The 16232-nt window shown below is 36.5% G+C and overlaps 1 protein-coding gene across 2 annotated transcripts in view; it reads right to left on the reverse strand.

Annotated features, from left to right (window-relative positions):
• Positions 1–16232, reverse strand: part of tsnare1 (T-SNARE Domain Containing 1) — a 274777-nt gene that overhangs the window by 113820 nt on the left and 144725 nt on the right. For both annotated transcript variants that reach the window (XM_041245057.1, XM_041245056.1), the window contains exon 8: positions 7462–7632. In XM_041245057.1, coding sequence (XP_041100991.1) covers positions 7462–7632 — 171 coding nt within the window. The remainder of the gene's footprint in view (positions 1–7461; positions 7633–16232) is intronic.

Here is a 16232-nt window from a genome sequence, read left to right on the forward strand (position 1 = left end):
ATATATATATATATATATATATTCTTTTTTGTGGATAGTTAAATAATATACTTTTTGTTATTTGTTTCCATGTTTATTGTAAAACTAGTAACTGTACAGATGAGCACTATTTTAATTCGTAGTCATTAAAAACACATATTTAAATGTCTGTGGTATAACATAATTATTTATTTATACAATGTGCAACTCAAAGGACAATAAGTATTCATGGTATGAAGACAAAACACCTGGTCCATTATATTTATTGGTATATTTACAATAATAAAAAAGTTCTCTTACATGTGTGACAGGGTGCAACCTATCTTTGTGTGTTTTTGTGGATGTGAGTGACTCTGCAGGGTGGATCTGTGAGTAAATGAGTTCGTGCGAGGAATGCATGGAATGTGCCTAATGAGGTGTTAATTAGTCAATTAGTCCAGGCACCTGTAGAAAAGGAGAGTGGTTGGGATTGTTAGTTGTTCAGTGTTTGTGAAAGTGAGAGGACCTGTTTGGTAGGAGTGAGTGAGTGAGTGTGCGTTAGCTGTGTTTTTTGCTAGTTATTTATTATTGTTTAGATTGTTTTGTGTGTCTTTTTATTTGGCCTTTTGTTTTGTGTGTTGATTACTATTTAATTAAAAGTATTTTATTTGCTGCATTTTCCGACTCTGAGTCTCCTCACTTTGGCTACCCTGGCACACATGCCATTAAAAATAATCCCATCTGAACTAAAGAAGAAGCAGTTATCCTGACATGTCTTTTTAAAATAAACACTCCTAGCACTGTGTTTACGCCACAGACTGAAGAACAACGTGTTACCGCTCAGGTTTATAAACATTGGATCCACAAGTGTATACATGTATTTGCTTCATAAAGAATGTATTTGTCGATTACAATAGTGACAGCAAACCTGAAGATCTCAGTTTTCCTTTGGCATGCTTTGGCCCTGTTACACTTCACTCTGTTTTTAGTAGTACTGCAGGCACTACATTTCTAAGTCCTGACAGTTCCAATTGAAGTGCTGCCCTAGATTGGATATTGACGAAACAATGAAATTAATCCTGTAGTTTTTTCAACCAGTTCAAGTGGCCTTGGAGTCCCCTTTTTTATTATTATTTTTTTTTTTTTAAATGAAATTCAGCATGTTACTGATATTTTAGCTCAGTTATTTCAGGTTTTTCTCTGCATTCTCGTTTCTTAGCTTATAGACCTCATGGCAAACTACGTATAAAGACAATTAATAAAACAAAATGTTTAAAATTTGCCAAGAAATATGAAAAGGAATCTGGAGCATTCCTCAACTAAATTATCTGGTCCAATGAGACTAAAATATAACTTTTCTCCAAAAATGTACCACAGTATATTTGGAGGAAAAAAGGGAAAGCATTCAATGGAGAAAAACTTGTACCTACAGTTAAACATGGAGGTGGTTTGATCATGACATGGGGTTGTTTTAGCAGTTAAGGGCCTGTAGATATTAATGTGGTTAAAGACCTAATGAATGCCGCCATGTATAAAAACATTCTACAAAGTAAAATGTTACCATCTACTCATAGGCTGATTAGCAGAAAGTTTATCTTCTAACATGATAATGAACCAAAGCATATGGCTAAGTCAACTCTGGAATTCTTGAAGAAAACAAAGATATAAGTTCTGGAATGGCCTTCACAATCACCAGATTTTAATCTATAAGAAATTATTTGGACTTGTCTGTAAAAAATCTGTAGCCAAGCATTGTGTATCCAATCTGTTTAAGCTGAAGGAAATGTGAAAGATAGAATGGGCCCAGTTTTCAACGGCATGATGTAACATACTGGTTAGGAATTCTGAAAGCTGTAATAAAAGCAAAAGGAGGACACAAAATACTAAAGCTTTTGTCATGAACAAATACTTTAAACAAAATGCTATTTTCTTTTTTAAAAGGGGTATAAGTTAAATAAAGTTTACCTTGAATTATGGTATAATAAGCACAGGGTGCCAATAATTTGGTCTGTGAATGTATGCTGTAAATACAAAAAAAGTTATGCTTATGATCAGAGTTTGTCTTAAATTGAATCAGTCCTTCATTGACTGGTTGCTATGCTGTGTTGTCAGTGGGATTTTTTGGCAGGATTTTCACCAAACTGTGTTATTGTATCAAATTCGTGGTATAGTAATGAGAGCTTTAATAGCAAGTGATTTTCAAATGAAATGTGTTCATTAAATCAATCCTTTAATGCTTTGAACGCATTTCTTGTAAAAAATCTTAATTCTCGCAGGTCATGTACATCACTTCCTCGCTCAATGACTAAATAAGGGGAACTCATTAATCAAAATGCATGTTAACGAGATCAAGAAAAACGAATGAAAACATAATTCATTGTTATGGAAACTACTAGCGTACAGCAAGATGGCTCTCACCTGCAAGCAGCAGCCAAATGGAAATGAAATAAAAAATAATGTGAATATCTATTTTGTGCATAATTTATAAACTTAATTTAAAATTGTGCATTTTGTCATGTAGAATGATCAGATAACTTCACGTATACAATGTTGATTTGGAGATTATCAGGCGTGTGAGTAAAAATTAGTCGGCACAGATTAAAAAAAAATAATAACTTTATTTTTTTGATGGGGTGGTCATCTATCTATATTGGTTGGAATTTATTTTCTTATGTTGACATCTACTTATACATGTATTTTAGTATGTACGATTGTAGGCTATAAATACATATGTTTCAAGTGCCATTCGTGTTTGTAGTTGTAAGTTATTATACATGTATACCATGTATGTAACACTTCATTATATATTTATTAAGCTTTTAAAATTACGATAGAACTCCCCAACCCAATACACAATTTGTTTATAGTTAATTGTTTGGTGATTTCCTCTTATCATGTGTTTTCTTTGGTACTGTTTGCTCACCTCCGCGATAAATAAACTCAACATGAACAGAAGTAGCCACTAAACACTTACAGTATTATAAGAAGATGTTATAATATGTGCATACAGATGCGTGAAGGTGAGAGTGTACACTGTATGTGTGAGGGGAGTGACAATATTACAAATACGTTAGGTAAAATCCATGTCAATGATCTTGATCACATTAGGTATTCCATTCCTGTCCGTGGAGATATCTTTTGAAAGCAAGCCCCATAATGCACGCCATTAATAATAAATGAATCATGATTATAGCAGCAGTTTTTAAAGTAAATGTTCTGTAAATATTCAGTGAATATACAGTGTGTGTATGTATGTAGGTATGTATGTGTGTGTGTGTATATATGTGTGTGTTTAATAGAGAGAGAATATATGCATGTCTCCGGTCATATGTGTTTTTCACGATCACGTCGTCTTAAGTTCTAGCCAGAATTATACATATTTATTACTGGCATAGCCTTATCTTTTCACCTACTGATTTGCCCCATTGCCACTGTGCTTTATGCATCCATACATCCCTTCCTGCGATATCATCGGGCAGTGTGTTCCAGGCTTAAGGTTACAAACTGTTAAAACAAGTGAACAAATCTCATTCATAACCACAAGTACATAAAAGTCTAAACGTTTCCATAACTACAAACATTGAATTATTTAGTTAGTCTCTGTATCATTGGCGTCACAGCCACAGCCTGTTAAATTTATCTTTCAAAATGAGCTATAGTCTTTTGTTAATTCAAACCCTGCTTTTCCAAGTGCAAATGAACTCCTGATAAATTGTGACAATTAACAAGGTTTTGCTCTTAAATTCCCTCGCAAACTAGTCGCAAGAAGCACTGCTCGTTAAGATATTAACATTATTTTGTAAATCAACATAATTTCAGAACTTACATTAGCATGATTATTTAATAACAAGATAGGTATAACGACCTCTTGAAAATGCCAAAATCAATGCTACAGAACGATTTGTTGATTAACACTGGAGTTTTGAAAATCCAGTGTTACAACAAAAAACTTTTGAAAATCATGCCCACAGAATCTTAATGGCGGTTAGGCTCCTCTTTCAAAAGGGATAACAAATCCGTTTATTATGTCTCAACACCTTTAAATCCTTGAAAACAAGAAGCTGGCCAATAGCTTTAACTGGAGAATGTGATGTAATGTACTCTACTTCCATTATAATTTCAACTATACATTTGAGGAACATATGCAGCCCAACAGCTGCAAATGAGGAAGAAAGCGGTTTTGGGTACAAACAGAATGTTTATACCCCTAGAATTCCTCATTAGTAGATTTATTACACAGCGGTGAAGATCGGTAATTGAATCAGAATGCAAACAGGAAATAATTTATTACACGAGAAAGGTACTCAACCGTGCCTAACCATGCAATTCTTCTTCAAACTGCTGATGCCTTATGCACCACGGTGTAACAATACAGCCATTATTTACAGCTGTGAAATTATTCATTTATTCAGTTCTTATGTCGCCTAAATCAGTCACCCAAATAAAAACAACCTGACTTTATATCTATCATTGATTCTCACGCAAACAAGATAAACTTGTACAAGACATCTGAATGGCTTCACAGACCGTGATTAGCACCAAACGTAGACTGTAATGTTACCTTAAGTAAGGTAGTTCAAAATGAGTGCTTAATCAGAATGTGTGGTACCAGCTGTAAAGTAAAAGAAACCAACTTCAAGCACTGCTTCCCCACTCCTAGAATCTATACAGAAACTTTGCAAACTCCATTATACATACATTTCATTTAAGCGTAGTAGTAACCTCTACATGTTTATGGATAACCTCTACCTACACAAAAACATTATGAGGACAAGGCTGTTATTTTCTCTATTTTTTTTAATAAATCATGTTTTGCACTATTCCTGTGTAACAGAAGAGTGTTATGTGATGCCCTGCCATTGCAGAGTGTGACCCTTAGAAACAAAGTTAAAAGCTGTATAACTGCCTCTGCAAAGCACAGCGGAGCATACTGTACAAGAATAAACAGAATAAACATTGGTCTGCAGCCCAGCTCTCACACCCCACCACTGCCACATCACATTTAGTCCTGGGCAGCTGTCAGCAGTCAGGTGTCAGAACAGACCATAAAATGAATTGCACTGGGTCACACCCAGGCATTTTGCCTTATAAGTTATGTGCCACCTAACCTCATTGTACTGTACACTTCAAGGTAACCACCAAATGCCCTTATAAAGGTTATCAAGGAAAATATGTCCAGATTTTTTTTTTTTTTCACAGGGTTATACTGTACAGGTTATAAACATGTCCAAGGTATAAATGGACATGGTATATATATATATATATATATATATAATATATATATATATATATAATATATATATATATATATAGGATGACACCTAACTATATGACTGTTAAACCAAGAGCAAGCAGGAGCATAAATAAAACCAGATCAGCATGTAACAACACTCTCATTCACATCAATCCATACATATCGTACAGCTTTTAAAAACCATCCCATTCACTGAACTTGTCTGAGGCAAAATTACTAGCTTATAATAGGAGCCATCAATTCAGAGTCTGCCTGAATGCTCTTTATATACGGTAGTTTTCGTAGTATCCTAATAAATCACTGACATACTGTGTGTATCTCTTTGACTGTTCTAGTTGGGAACAGGTTGTAAGCAATATCTGTTTATATTGATAGTACGGGTGGATCAGTTCCTATTAGTTTACTACCTCAATAAAACTGCATACAAGCCACATATACAGTGAGGCAGCCTTGTATTTTTTACAGGTTCTTTTTATCCGCATCCTTGCAAATGTTTTTGGGGTACATGATTATTTCAAAAGTCTTTGTGATTTGTTATCTATTTAGTGACATACACCCTCTGTCACGGCTGTAAATGCAAAATCAGTGCTATCTGTATAATAAAAAAGTAGATCACCAAGACCTGCATCCAGTGTGTTTATATCAAAGGGTGACACATGGATGGATGGACGGACAGACAGATCAGACTGGTTATTCAATTTGAAAACAGTTGGTGAAATACATGAATAAAGACAGATGGCAAAGCAGCTCCTACTATCTGTTAATCCCAATAACTTGTTCTAAAGTATGTCTTAACCAAGTCTCCTCACAATTTACAACTAGATAGGTAATTGCGAATAAATATGCAGCATTAGGGTTAAGTATTAGGTTCATACAGGTGCATCCACTACAGTATAGCTCCATCATCTGCATAATTGATTACAAAAAAAAAAAAAAAAAGATTTGTTTCTTGTAATCCCTTTATAGTGTTTTCTTGTAATCCCTTTATATTGTTTTATGTTGTGTTGTAATGAACCCAAGCCAGTGTTATCTATCAAGGAAGGCACTTAAAGTAAGAGAGGGTGTTTTTTAATTGTTTTTTTATGTATCTCATTTTTTCTCTGCTTCAGCCTCTGGTGTGTCTTACCAGTTCTCTTTAATGTAGCTTTTCATCAGCTGTCCCACACTGGCAGTAAGTGATATTGATCACTGCACTCAATTCCAAAGCAATTTCTTTCCCTTTTTGTGGCTTCCCCCTCCCCCCATTTAAACTGCTCCTTTATTTACTTTCTCTTTTTTTTGATGAAAATCAATTTCCTGTGAACTTGCAAGATTCCCCTAGCAGTCATGAAGTTTAGGAATGGGACCAGCAGCGTTTTATAGATAACAGGAATTTAGCACTGGTCAGCCTTTGGGAGAGAGAGCTGAACAGCTCTGAGAGAGAGAGAAAGAGAGAGGATTGAGTGGGAGGGAAATGTGTAAGATAGCAGGCATTAATCAGAGAATAGAGTGTAGCAGGCAGGCTACCTTGTCAAACAACGATAACACAAAATGACCTAGGAACCAAGAGAGGGAAGGCCGTATAATCAGTGTGAAATAGGGGCAATATAAATTGTGAGGAAACGTGTTCTGTACAACACAAAATACACCAGTGTACAGGATATTTACATTTTCCAGTCCAATAAATTTATGCAATTTTAAGGGTGAGAAATTATATGTTTGGGAGATAAATCAGCAACACATTCTGCTGATTTAGCTAACTAGTAAAAACAGACCCATCCATCACTAGTATGCATGAAATTGGTGTTGAGGTTTTAGAACTAGTTAAAGTGACCAAACATCTTAATATTGTCTGCATGAATAAAAAACAAACATTTTTGGAACAAGTCAAAAACGTTTTACAAACATAATGAATAACAAAAGGTCACTTTAGATATCATTGTTATTTGTTAGTTTATCAGACCAGTCATTTATATGCAAATGAAGCCGGTCTAATTTTGAACTCTCTGAAGATTCTACATCAATTTATACTTTTCAAGAGATGAATTTCCCAATACTTGTGGGACAGTAGTACTTAGAGGACAAGAGGGGAATTCAACCAAAAAATACACCAGCCAATTTAGTTATTCAGTGACATTAAATCAAACGTGGTATATATGAGTTTATAATTAGATCACAAAGTTGCAGTGTACATTTTGATATCTACCTCTAATTGAACTGTAACTCATCATCATTTAAGGTTAGTGATTCTGTTCCTTCCTGCCTCTGACCTCTATTTGCAGCAGTGCCTCCTCTCGCAGCCTCAGTGCCTCCACGTCCTTCTCACTGATCTCCGACAGGAAGGCCTGGTCGTCATGCCCGTCTTGGCTCTGCCCCGCCACATCACCCCCGCCAAAGATCCTGTCATCCTCAGACAGGTCTGCAAACGGGGTCCGAGGACTCTGTACAAGGAAAGAGACATCCTTAACCAGTTGGACAGGATGTCCTGACTTACCAGCACACACACGTCAGGGAGGGACTTACATCCATAACCCAGGAGTGTCTAAAAGAGAGTTCCATAGCAGTTTAGCTAGTCGAGGTTCACACTGGATTTATACATCAGTACTCAACTTATATATCGCTTATCCATTTCCGACATTTGCACAGCTCAACAAAGCACAGCTAGCTTGCCTGGAGTGAGGTTGATCTCTTCGCCAGGACCAGAAGTTTCCTCCCATGAGGGTTTTTTTCCTCTCTACTGAATAAGAGATATAGGTATAGTATATACATACACACAAGCTACACGTCTATTTAACCCTCTTTTTATTGTTGTCTCGTGTGTTTTTTCCTATGCATTGCCACGTGGTCTCTTTTCTTGTTCGTCGCACGGTTTTGGGGAACTTCTATGGAGCCGGGGGTCCTTCTTTTGGGGGCAAGTGATCTCACTGCACCGACCTCGGGTCAGGCTATGCCACCTCTGCCTTCGGATAAGGGGGTGGTTCTCATCATACTAACCAGCGGGGACCCCCAGTAACACCTATTCCTTACTTCAAACCTTACTCAGTTCTTTCTTCCTACTATCCAATCTGGACTTGACCTACAATGTGCTTAGAGCTCAATGTCCTGACTAACCTTTCCACTTGTTACCTCCTTTCTCCCTATTCCACCCTCGAAGGATTCAGGTTTCCATTTGCTATCTACTCCTTCCTCAAGGGACGCTGTGCACAGTCTTGAAGGCCAAGCTCCTTTTCATCGAACAAGACAACCCTTTTTACATGTTTTCTCTAATAACAACTATTCTCATAAACTACTGATTCATAAACATGACATTTTCTTAACCCTAACATGAGCCAGTGCTGTGGAAACTGGGATATATATACTTGTTTGTCGAGTTTAATCAGAGATAACACCATGCCCACAATTCATTGCAAAGATTAAGCATTTCTAAAAAAACACAGGGAAGTGAAAAAAATATATATATTTCAAACAATTGATTACAAAAAATAACTGAGTTTTAGATAGTTTGTTCATAACAGGTTCTACATGAAATAACACTGTCAGATTGTTATTGATTGATAGTTAACAATTGTGTAAACAAGAGAAACTGAGGTACCGCATTATTTTGTGTTGAGTAATTAACACGTTTTAATTCTATTTAATGAACACCTGACAGCTTCAAATTTCTTAAATGCAATTGCTCAGAAAATACGAGTATCGGCACACCGTAGTTTTTAAATAAAAATTGCATAACAGGAAAGATTTGGGGATTTAGCTTCAATCATTTGAACTCCTTCATTGTATCTTCAACTGTTCGAGAACCAAGCAGCAACAGCTTGTCTCCAGACTGCAAAGCTTCCTGCCTCCTCACACCCTGATTAATGGTGCATTAGTTACATTGACAATAACTAGACCAGCCTGCTGTATTGGAAAGAGGTTGAGGAGCAACACTCATATTCCCCCTTAGTTCTGCCCCCATTGAGCTGACTAAATAGGTTTTTTTTTGTATTTGCTTTAGCTGCCTACATTCCCTTTATACTAGCCTGCTCTAATATGTGTGGCAATTAAGAGAAACCTCTCTGTAAGTAAATGTCTAGGGAACAGGTACAGCTCGCTTGGGGGTGGGTGGCCATTACAGAGCAATTTTCTATAATTTTAGAGAATGACACTGTGACAAAGTGCCCGCCCCTGTGTATATTATCTGTTATGTTGCGTGTGGTTTGTTAAATGTTGGTGTATAGTCATTGGTACACGGGATATAAATGGATCTGTAACACGAGTGTTTAAAATGTATATTTGTATTTAGGCACGGGATTGTACATCACTTCACGTACATTTAAAGTAGTTAATGTGTGAGCACGAGGTCTGAATAATTAATTAGTAATTGAATCCCAGCACAACAGTATATATAGGTGGACGTTTTCACATAGTCGCGGTTGGGTGTTCGGTGAGTGGAGAACGGAAGAGAGAGGAGGATAAACTATTTACAACAATTGCTATTGCATGCTAGTGGGACCGGCACGATACTTGTTTATTTAGAAGCTCACCGTGTTTGTCAGTGTGTCTTTCCGTCCACCGTTTTGTTAAATATAGTCCGTTTTTGTTTGTCTCTTATTTTGGTGTAGAGTGTCGTGTTTCTGTTTTCATGTTTAAACCTTTTATTTACAATAAACCGGCGCAAGCAAGCGCTATCATCATTTCACATCATCTGTCTTTGTGTATTTCATTCCTTCTTGGTTCTGACGCTGCCCACTTCGGCAGTCTCTGTGACAGACACATACAGACATAATATAATTCTGCCTGGATACTCATTAAAACAGCAGTCAGTAATAACCTTTACATGTATTTTTTCATAACATGTATCATACTGTACTGTAATGGGCCCAGGCATACCATTTTGGAGCTAAACAGCTGGTGTTTACCTGGATTAGTGACACTTGATCCATCTAGGCTAGGACTAAGCAGTACTGTGCTGATGTGAGAATTCATGGTTCAGACCATCAGCAGAGCTTCTAGAAGTCAGGTATTGTTTACCTTCTGCTACTACTGTGTCTGCAAATTATAGTTAGGGAATACAATTAGTGGTTACTGGTTATTTTACTATCCAAGTAGAATTGTGTTTTTTTTTTTTTTTATTTGTAGATATTCAGAAATACGTGTACCTCCAACCTGCCAGTTTATGCAACTGAAAAATAAACAAGGGACTGCTTATTTTAATTGCATGGATTTCTTTAATCCAAAATACTATTAAGGAAGAATAATTGGTACTGCGCTGATGTCCTTATCATCCACATGGCCTAAGATGATATCGCTGATGAACAGAGGAAACATACTGAGATGAAATTCTTTACACAGAGAGTAGTGAGGATAAGGGATGGGTAACCTGGTTGATACTGAATCATTGAGATCTTTAAAGACCCAGTTTGACAAAGTTTTGAGCTCAATCAGCTATTAGGAACCGGGTGAGCACAGTCATACATTTTCTTATGTCTAACCTGCTGCTATATGCAATTGCCAAAAAACAAAAAAAAATTGGAGGACTGCTTAATGCCTGGATTTATTTCAACCAAATACTAATAATAGTAAAGACCTGAACAAGTAATATTATAATATCCTTCACTCTGATATACTGGCTCTGCAGAGAAAAAGACACAAGACGCTTCAGTTTCCAGCATTGTGAATCCTATCATCTCCACGGCCCTAGCCTCTTTCATAAGAACATAAGAACATAAGAAAGTTTACAAATGAGAGGAGGCCATTCAGCCCATCTTGCTCGTTTGGTTGTTAGTAGCTTATTGACCATTTCACCAGGCCTGTGACAGAGCCTTGATCCTACCAGGCAGCAGCTGCCTGTTATGTTCATTTTTATGCCTGCAGTCCTCACAGCAATGCTCTTCATAAGGAGGCTCCTCTCTACTTACAAACAGTAGGCTGCAGTAATGCAATCCTCAATGGGAGGATGAATAGTATGGACAGAGGTAGAGGTGTATGGGATTTTGGGGGTGATTCATGTCTAAAAGTGACACTTTATTTATATATTTGACATATAACAACAGGGAAGCAAAAAATAATAAACTATCTGGTATATATAAAAAAGCTCAGTCTGTTCAAAAGGGGGAGGTACTGTGTAAAACAGTCTTACAGGCAACTAGGTTATTGCCATCGCATAAGAGTCCAGAATGAAGCCTCATAAAACATCTGTTATATCTGTTTGGTGCAAAGAAAATTCCTCAAAAACATTTATTCTTGATATAGTACTGGTAAATTATCTGTGTATAATTAAACCATTTTTTATGAACTGACCCAAAAAACTGTGGTTACAAGGAGGGCATAGGGGTTTCTATCATTAGCAACTCAATCCAAAACATTTCATTTTCACTGAGGTCCAGCAGAGTTGCCTCTAAATTATAGTTTTGCACCCCTATTCATCATTTCTAACACCTTACTTCAGAAATGTGGCATAAAATAGTGGTTGAAATGAGTTACAAGTTAGTTAGTAAGCCTAGTAAATAATGATCTAAGCAGAAACAACTACAGTGAATAACAGATTTGCAAGATATCAAACAGGTAAGAATAAATCTTATGTCACATAGTGATATGCATACTCTTTCTATAGGGTTCCCCTTAGTGAAAGCATAGCAAAGTGTAATAAAGCACAGTGAAAGCATAGTAAAGCATACAATAGGTAAAGCACTGAGATATGGAAAAGCATATTAAAGAACAAGAACACCAGGGTAAACTATGCTAAATGCATTGTATAGCGATGGGAAAAGCATGGGAAAGGTGCCAAAATAGGTTGTGGCAGTTTGTCCCCGCATGAGTGTGATTCTTAGAAGTTACTGTCGAGTCACAGTGTTTTGAAGACTGTTCCTGCTAACTTCAAATACAACAATAAATACAATTTGAAAAAAGGTTACAATCCCTGAGATAAACTGAACTATATCTCCAGAACCTGTTTCTGAAAGAAGATTTATATATATATATATATATATATATATATATATATATATATATATATATATATATATATATATATATATATAATAAAATTTCGTTACATGTGATTTCTCTGGTTTAAAATGTAAAAGTTTTGATGTGTTTTCTAGATGCTTTCAGAGAAGGAGATCAAAGCTGTGTTGAAAGGTATCGTGCTGGGTCTGAAATGGCACTGCAGCAGTTTTGGAGAGCATAGGGAACAGCACTTTGCAGAGTCCTGCTACTCCCCAGAGTTCAGCACTCCCGTCGCTATACAAACAATGAAAAAAGGTTCAGACGGCCATTGTTTGGACTGCTACTGAGGAAACAAGACATGATAGCCTCCCTGGAATCAAGGGACCTGCACTGGTTTGTCATGACACAGCCTTCTCACCTACACAGCACTCAGTAATACTTCCCTTTCTGTCATTGAGATTACATTGCTGCGACAGCATATTTACAGTCCTGATAGTGCCTAAAGTTCAACGGCAAAATATCTGGATGATTTTATAAAAGTAATATAAGAACATCTACTTAATTTCAAACTCTTGTCTTCTCCTCAGTTTAGGCTTTAATTTAATAATTAACAAGTGAGGTGCCTAGATGGAGGTTTATTATTGCACATTCAATTCAGCACCTGCTTAAGTTTGTATAGACAATATGGATGTTGAGTTGGGAAGAAAAGAGAGTGGCAGTTACAACACTGCAACCTCAATTAAAGAACAACATTGTCCTCTTTTTGTATAAGCTTTTGTACTTCCATGTGGATTTGACACCATTCATGTGACAGTTAAACAAATAAAACTGAATGTTGAGAAACTTGAAAGTTGCTTCCTAATAGTTTTGTAGCATAGCACAGATTTTTTTATTAATTTATTTATATTACTATGTTTTTTTTTTGTTTTTTGTTTTTTTAAATTAAGAAATAAATATTATATTGTAGTGTGTACGGGGGAAGGCAGCAGCAGGGCTGGTAGGTGACGTAATCACACACACACACACACACACTCTCTCTTTTGTACAGCGGTATCGGTGCTATGCTTTAGTGCGAGAGATCCCGGGTTCACGCCCGCCCTTCGTCTGTGTGTGGATTACCTCGCCCTGTGTGATGCGCCTGACTGTGTTAACCGAGATCATTACAATATTAATGAAACTGTTCTAGAATGTTGATTAAGAAATCATGGTTTCATGAATATTAAACTTTTCATACAAATAGATATTGAAAAATAAATTCTAGAATTAAATAACTGTGAGTAGGATCTATGACTTTGTAAAATATACATGTGGCATAGAGATAGATTCTGGCATGGAGGGTAAACTGTACACTTTCTACTTCTCTACTGTTACATCTAGTGCTTATACAGTACAGGATTATTATGTGGGTGTAACTCTAAAAGACTGACTTCAAATTAATTTATTATTTATGCCAAAACTGCTGAATTAATCAAACATCTTCATCACTGTATTTCTTCTTTTATTTTTTTTAGTTATTTAAAACTCCTTTAATGATAATGGCGCCATATTTTTTTATAAACCATATAGATTCAATAATATGTGTGTGTGTGTGTGTGTGTGTGTGTTTGTGTGTGTAAGAAGCTGGGGTCCTGCGCCACCTGACAAATGGGCCACTCTAATAGAAACACCACTTACAGGGACCTCCATTGTTTGTCATTAAAAAGCACCATCTTTACAGCTGAAAAAGCAGGGAATTCAGGGAATTAGCCTGCCAACCAGCCTGCTTGCCATCACCAATGAAACCATGGTTACCCAGAGTACAGAGAATCCCTGGAAACGCTGTCACAATGAGCAGAGGGAGTGTGTTTAACCTCTGATTGCCATGAACTGTAAACTATTCCTTTGAAGTGCCTTGCCTTAAACAGAATAAAACAGCTGCATATTTCACCAGGCTAAAGTCCCTTGACTCCAGTCAATAACACCCCACCTATTGGCAATATTGCTACTTTACCAAATTCTTGAGGCCACTAACTCGACACTAATAAACAGCACCATTTAACAAATAAACCAACCAACCATTATTCTGTATGTATGCTAGTGGATTATTATTATTATTACAGATGAATTTAGATTCTTTTTATTTATGATATTTAACATATAAAGGTCTAACAACCTGTAATTTTCCATCACTAAATGAGTTACATTAAAGTAGCCTTGCTTGACATTTAACTATATGTACTGTGAGGTACACTCTGTCAAATATCTCCTAGTACCGAACACTTGGCTCTGTGACATTTTCTAGAATATAATAGAGTAGAACAGAATACAACAGAATAGATTACAATAGAACAGAATTGTGGAACCATGTGTGGTCTGACGCACTAGGCTTTCTGCTTGGACAGATAAAATATTCTCACTGGAAAAAACGCATATCTACCCTTAGAGACATTAATCAGTCTAATCCTCCTCCAGAGTCTGTCCAATTAAACACTCTATAATCGGTAAGATGTAATGACTTCATGAATCTAACAAAACAAGTTACTGACATTAGGAATCAGATATTCAACAGTGAACCAAATTTAGATATGTCATCAAACTATGCTACTTGCACTATACCAATCCACAGTATTCTTCTTCAATTAGTCAAATTGATCTGGCTGATATGCACTTTTTAAAGACGTATTCTCCAAAATAAATACCACGGTTACATGCAGGGTCCCACAGGGCTCAATTCTTAGCCCAACTCTGTTTTCTTTGTATATGCTGCCTATGGACAGTATTATGTGTAGCGATGGGGTTAACTTTCATTGTTACACTGATGATACACAGCTATATTTATCCTTGAAACAGGGTGACACCTCGGCGGTAAATATTTTGAGTACCTGTCTTGCTGACATTAAAAAATTGATGCTTTAAAACTCTTTAATGCTCAACTCAGATAAAACAGAAGTGATGATTCTGGGATCTCAGCAACAACAACATAATATGTCCAATTTACTTCTTAGTGGCTTCTCTTAAAACTTGCGGATGAAATGAGAAATTTGGGTGTGATCTTGGACCCAAATCTTTCTTTTGAGGAACACATCAGGAATATTACTAAATTGTATCTTTGTCATCTAGGAAATATCACCAAATTGAGAAGTATTCTTTCCCACTGAGAGATTTTAAGGTGTTGCTTTTAACTATGTGTCAATGATCGCAAGCCGTCCAGATCCTGAGGCAGAAGTCTTATGGATCATCTATGTGCTATTTGGCAAACTTCAGGCGGGCATCAATGTTCTTTTTAGAGAGCAGTGGTTTCCTCCTGGCTATCCTTCCATGAACACCATTCTTGTTCTGACTTTTTCTGATAGTTTAGTAATGAACACTCACATTAGCCAAGGCAAGAGTGGCCTGCAGATCCTTGGATGTTACTCTGGGGTTCTTTGTGACTTCCTTGATGATTTTCTGGTTTGTTCTTGGACAGATTTTGGTAGGTCGATCGCTCCTGGGTAGAGTGACTGTGGTTTTGAACTTTCTTCATTTGTAGACTATCTGTCTGGCAGTGGATTGGTGGAGCCCCAAATCCTTAGAAATGGTTTTATAACCCTTTCTAGACTGATGAGCATCAATAATTGTTTTTCTGAGGTCCTTAGAGATTTATTTTGATTGTGGCATCACACATTTCCACACACTTGTATGGTGAAGACCAAACTCACAAAGTTTCTGATCTTTATATAGGGTGGGGCTCCCAAACTCACCCCTAAAGATCTACCTAATTATTTTAACACCTGATTTTAATTATCCCCTTAATTGAGCTGATAAAACCAGTGGTTCACTTACTTTTTCACATACCCTGAATCTTAATTACTCATTGTTTGTCTAATGCATACATCATTTCATGGAATGGACATGGAATTGGTTAATATAAACTATTGGATATTTAAGAAAAGACTGGTGTTGATTCAAGAAAGCTATCATGGTAAAACTATGGAATTTCCATAATTATCACTGGGGTTCACAAACTTTTTATCGGCACTGTATATACATGTATTCAACATAGGGTGTTGCACTTCCATACATTAGGGTTTGTAAACTTTGGACGACCACTGTATATGCACACACACAGTAGAAATCTTTTCTCTAGCAGCTTACA

This window comes from Polyodon spathula, chromosome 3, assembly GCF_017654505.1.
Source record: "Polyodon spathula isolate WHYD16114869_AA chromosome 3, ASM1765450v1, whole genome shotgun sequence".
NCBI lineage: Eukaryota > Metazoa > Chordata > Actinopteri > Acipenseriformes > Polyodontidae > Polyodon > Polyodon spathula.